The sequence below is a fragment of the Orycteropus afer genome, unplaced genomic scaffold (assembly GCF_000298275.1).
Source record: "Orycteropus afer afer isolate SDZICR_OR568_19922 unplaced genomic scaffold, OryAfe1.0 scaffold00530, whole genome shotgun sequence".
Taxonomy (NCBI): Eukaryota; Metazoa; Chordata; class Mammalia; order Tubulidentata; family Orycteropodidae; genus Orycteropus; species Orycteropus afer.
In genome coordinates this window covers 1,081,862-1,087,903 of record NW_006922117.1, presented here as the reverse complement: position 1 = coordinate 1,087,903, position 6,042 = coordinate 1,081,862, and the positions used below count along the sequence as shown (strand labels likewise).

Sequence of the window (6,042 nt, the reverse complement as noted above, 5' to 3'; positions counted from 1 at the left end):
AAGCATATAAAATAATGTTCATTTCATTAGTTTTAACTTCTATTTATTAGGAAATTGAACAAACAAAGTGTGAGTAAAAAAAAAAAAAAAAAAAAAATTAATGAAAAAATCATATGACTAAATATTATAAAGAAACTACAATGAGCTGAAGCTGCACATCTCTAACACTGATAAATCTTATAAACAATGCAAAGGAGAAAAGGAAATTTGCAAAAGTATATGCAAATGATTGTTGTCATTGTTATGTGTCATTGAGTTGTCTCCGACTCATAGCGACCCCTCCTTGGGTTTCCAAGGTGGTATCTGTATGGGAGCAGATTGCCCAATCTTCGTTCCGAGGAAATATAAAATGTGTATATATATGTTGTTGTTGTTATGTGCTGTTGAGTTGGATCCGACTCATCGCGACCCCTCCTTGGGTTGCTGAGGCAGCATCACTGCGGAAGTAGATTGCCCCATTTTCCTTCCGAGGAGGCTGGTGGGTTTGTACTGCCAGTCTTTTGGTTAGCAGTCAAGTGCCTTAGGCACTGTGCTACCAGAGCTCCAGTGTGTATATATGTATGTATGTATATATATATATATATGTGTGTATATATATATATATATATATATGATGGTAAATATAAAAATATGTACAAGCATATATGAATGGAAAAGATAATCATCAAATTTTGGAATAGATTGCGTACTGCTGTGAAAAAGGCAAGATGTCTAAAAATTACCTTAACTGCATACTGTGGGTTGTCTGGATGGCCAGCTAGCTAGGTCCCGATGAATGGTGGAAGAGCCTTTCCCTGTTGAAGTGGTGTGGTGCTCAAGCTCAACTTTCCTTAAGATCAGTGGCTTCCTAACCCACAGTCTGAAGGCTAAGCTTCTCCAGTGTCCCCAGGTGCAGGGCACCTAGCATTTCCAGACAACCCACATAAACAGCTAGCACTCCAAATCCCACAATGCCTGGTGCCAATTAGCCCATGAATTCTCCAACTAGCAAGATCTTTCTTTTCAGTTTACTTTCTCCTATGAAATGGAAGGTTCATGGAGGGCTGGATCTTTCCACCGGAATGAAATTTATACCATGGCCATGTCCAACATATACCTTGGCCTTGGCATGCCTTTCCAAGTGATGACAGGAATGTTGGGGGAATCAGGCATTTGTATCTTGCATATTATAACCTTATGAGTTTTTCCTTTCCCCAATAAACACTTCTTTATCACATGCTACTTGAAGTTCTGGCATTTTCCTGACCTGCAGAGATGAACCCATGCTCCCATGGCAGATAGAAAGGGAATTTCCACTATATCTGTAATATTTTATTTCCTAAACAAGAATAAAGACATCTGAAGCAAGTGTGGCACAGTATAAAGCTGTGACCAAGCGGGTGGTGGATACTTTGAAGCTTATTATTCTCTATAATTTTTATTCATAGAAAGTATTTTCTTACTAAAACAAGAAGTGGTAAGTAACAAATCTAAAGTACATATTTTCAGACACAGTTGATAACTTGAGATGAACTATAAGTATAGCTTTTAAAGAATCTAATATAGAAAAATATATTTTTTTCTAAACTAAGATAAAAAATTCATAAGTACCCATAGGCATTCAAAATTTGAGTCATTTAAATAGCTGCATAAATATTGTGAAATATTATCATTTCACTGTATTTTGCTCCCTGATTCTGACTATTGATTGAGTCATTTAAACATCTGAAGATGACAGACCGAAATGTCATTACGCTATAATTCGTTCTCCTTATGACTGAGAGTAGTCTCTGAATAAATGTATTTAAGTGAATCTTCCGCTTCCAGAAAATGAGTTTGTCTTATTTTTAAATATTTTATGGTCATAACTAATTTCTGCAGGGTACCACTTGCTATTTCATTTGCCTGATACATTTTCTTTGGTAGTAATTAGAGGAAAGCTAATTTCTTTCTCAGTGAGACAAAAAGTATACACTGAGAGCCTTTTTATGAGATGAATTTTAGGTAGCCCTCATTAAAAATATGCATGTAACTAACCACTGACAATCCAATACAAAATTATTCTTCTGTAGGAAATATTCACAATTTAAATCATTATGCTCAACTCAACTGTTCACATTTACCTTTGTATTCTAGATGAAATCCAGTGTAGCTAACAGATCCATCACTCCGAAAAGCCAGATGCATGGTATTTGAACTGCTTTCTATTCTCTCTGGTAATTTGCTGTCTTGAAAACTTCCAATCAGTGGGCTATTACTGTCCGGTCCATCATATATATAGAGGAAGTCATAGTTTGGTTCAATGCTAAAACTAAGAAGAAAAATAAAGAAAGAGAGAGAGATAAGTATGATGGTTATTACTAGGGTAGTAACCATACTAAACCAGTATTTTTGTTTTTTTAAAAATAACACAGATCTAATAAAATAAGCTTATTTTAAAATTTACTTAGTAGCAACACATTCAATATGAATATTGAATCTGCAATGGAAATACATATTGATATTTTCTATTATTTCTATGTTGGCATTGAGTCTACAGGAAATACAAATGATGTAAAACAAGAGTGTAGCCAATGAATAGAGCACAGATTATGAGTCAGAAGATAGGGGTTCAAGCCTCATTTCTGTCCCTAATTAGCCATACATCCTTGCACAAGCTGGTTTATATCAGTAAAGTGTGGAAAATACCTATTTTCAAATTTTGGATCATGAAAATGCAACTGATTTTTTTCTTTTTCAATGGTATTATTTACTTTGAACTTTCAAATATATGAGCATTTTTCTTGTTTTAGAATTCAACTTGAAATATCAGATCCAAACTTAAGTGGAAATATAAAATTTGCATTTAAATTACCCACATGAAGAGCTGCACATTGTTTTAGGTATTCTTTTTTCCTGCAAGTACATATATATTTTTTCTTCTTTTAGAATTTGGTGAAGAAGAAATTAAGCACTACACTGTTGAAATTAGATAAACTATGAATAAGGGCATTTTATCATGGAAATGACTCAAATACTTTAAAAACTGTAAAATTTGCATAAAAGATCTGTCTACATAACCTTTAAAGGTATGAGAATTTTCCCATAATGATTATAGGATTCACATCTTTGGAAGGCAGAAGCTATACAACCAATCTGCCTCTATATTCCTGAACATATTGTGGCAGAGAAAAGGATGGGCTCATTTGGATCATTAAAAAAAGTCAACCAGTCGGTGACAAAAATGAAACCTGTAATGTTTGCCACTGTTAAATATCCGTCAGTAATTAACTATTTTATTAAGTTTTGTCATCTTTTCATCTAAATAAGAAACTTGTTAGGTGAGAGATATTATTTCCACATCTGCAGAATTTAGAGGTATTAAGTCTCCACCACAATTCTAATCCTTACTGAGTGTGTGCACAGAAGAGAAGATCCATTTACTCCATTTATTTAAATGGAAATGGTGGCTAAGAAGATTGGAATAGTGCAGAGGTTCTCAACCCTTTTACAAAGAAGAGTCCTTGGTAAGCAAGGAAACAGGGAGCACCACCACATTATTGGACTGTGTTAAAATTTATTCACTAGTTTCCTTCCCCTAATTCATTTAATTACCCCTGAAACCTATCAGTAGATCTCAGGACCAAATTTTGGTAATGGTGGCTACAATGTAGCAGAAATCAAACATTAAGGCCTGGTTTCACTACTTGCTATCTTCTTTCTGAATTTTACTTTTTTAAAAATTAATAATACATGATAATTACAACTTGCTTGTCTCATGTCATTTACAAAGCACTAGACTAAAAGTGCTTTATAAATGGTATGGGTTATTTATAATCCTTTAAGGCTAAAAGCCTATTTAATAGTGGGATGTAATTCATTTCCTTTTAATTTTTGGTTTGAGCTTAAAAAAATACTCCAGTATAATTGATTTGAAATGTCTTTGAAAATAAAACAAAAAGGTTTTTTTTCTTTTTTTTCTTAAATTTTAGAATCTTAGTTCTAAAGATTTTTCTTCTGGAAAACTTTAAGATAGTGCATTCTAATTGTCCAAAATATTTCACAACATACTTTCATAAATATTAACTTGCTCTTTCCAGTAATCCTAGGGTGTAAGGAGGGATTTTTTTTCATTTTACCAGTGAGTATGCTAAGGCTCTGAAATATCAGTGGTCTCCCTAAGGTTACATAATAAATGGCAGAGCTGAAAATCAAACTTAGATAAGATGCTTCATGTAATGTGGGTTTCCATCACCCGGTTATTAAATAGAATGATTTTATAAGTAAACAAGGTCTATATCATACATCTTAATATATCCAATGTCTGTATTGTCGTTTCCTCAAATGTAAAAATGAGAATGTTAATGGTACTTACCTCAGGAAGTTTTCAGAAGAATAAATGATAAATGAGCAATATTTTTATAACAGGAGCTTAGCATTTCACTAAAGGAGCTCAGCTAGCACAGTGCCTAAGGCATCTGACTGCTAACCAGAAGGTTGGTAGTTCAAACCCACCAACCGCTCAGCAGAGGAAGATGAGGCAATCAATTTCTGTAAAGATTCCGAGTTGGAATCAACTCAATGCCAGTGAGTTTTTTTTTTTTTTTTTTAGATAGCATGGATCTTTCCAGTGGAATGAAATTTACACCAATTAATAATGTATCTGAAAATGTTGGAGAATAAAAATTCCATATATTTGTTGCTTAGCCAAATTTTCATGACTTTGAATTATTTTTGTTATTTTATTTAACATGGCTTTAATATATATATATATTTTAAAAGGGCATATCTCAGCTTAACATTTTTTAAATACCAACGAGCTTTAACCTAACTACCACTGGGTTATACCAATAGGGTTTGTGTTATCAGGGCCCATGTTCTGATTACATCAGGCTAGGGAAATTTCTACTTTGGAATTCTTTGAGTTTCTGATACCTAACACTTCCACTGAAATTTTAAGGGAAGGAGTTGGTCCTGGTTTCTGTGATACCAGCAATTGGCCCTATGTGACTCAATGGAGGCTCATTCAAATAAATAACTTACCCAACATGTCAATTTACACAGATGACAGTGGCAGAGCTAGGGCTCAAACCAAGCCATCCTCTTTTGCCACAAAGAAGTTGAACTGCAACTACTTCAGCACTAAGCTAACATTACAGTTTACATTGCTGAACATCACACGTAAATTTTGGGAAACTCCATGCAACACTTTATAATGACACACGTTCTGCTGGTTCATCAAACGCAAATGACCCATCCAGTTCTTCTTTGTCAGTTTGACTTAATGAGACCACCAAAAAGGAACTCGCTAAGTATGTGTGCCTTACTAACCTCAATGATGGTGCTGAACATAGAGGTTTTTGGATGCATCAGAAAGCTTTTGCGCAGAACACATGTAGGAGAAAAAACTATGAAGAACTGACCTTTAATCTTGAAGTTTAGGAAAAACTGAATTTTGAAGTAGTGATGATTAAGTGTAGGCTGGGAGAAAAGGTTACAAAAAGATCACGTCCTGAGAGCTAATATACTACTCAACCTTTAACGTGTTTCTGTGTGCTGGAATCTGCTGGCAATACTCATTCACTTACCTTCAGAATTGCTTTGGTGTCTGTACTGCTCTTCAAGGCTTCCTAAACCGTTAAATGCTGCATAACTGCAAACCATTAGTATCAGGATTAGGAAAAACTAATAAAAATGCCACGAATATATATAAAACAAAATGACTACAGAGGTTTCTCCAGGGTGGAAATACATAGAAACTCACCTGATAAATGCCAAGGAGATCACATAGTCCGTGTTGACAGTGACAGTCCAGTCGCAGTCCCTGCTATGGGGATATGGATGAGGGAAGTTTGGTGAAAGAATAAAGCCTGAAGATCCTGTTAAATTGCCTCCACAGGGTGCTTTAAATGAAAAATAAACAAACAAACAAACAAGAAAAACCATTTAAACTGTTAATAAAATTAATCAGCTATCAAACATAGATAAATCAGTTTATGAGGTTTTGTACAGTTTGAACCTCTTATGGTACTGGAGAGTTGGACACTCTACTGTATTTCAAGGAAGATCATTAAACTATTAAGT

General features: G+C 34.4%; 1 protein-coding gene across 1 annotated transcript in view; it reads right to left on the bottom strand.

The window, feature by feature from the left end:
• Positions 1-6,042, bottom strand: part of CSMD3 (CUB and Sushi multiple domains 3) — a gene marked incomplete at its 5' end in the record, with an annotated part of 1,439,134 nt that overhangs the window by 392,854 nt on the left and 1,040,238 nt on the right. The window contains 2 exons of the mRNA XM_007955674.2: positions 2,103-2,290; positions 5,723-5,861. Of these exons, the coding sequence (XP_007953865.2) occupies positions 2,103-2,290; positions 5,723-5,861 (327 nt within the window). The remainder of the gene's footprint in view (positions 1-2,102; positions 2,291-5,722; positions 5,862-6,042) is intronic.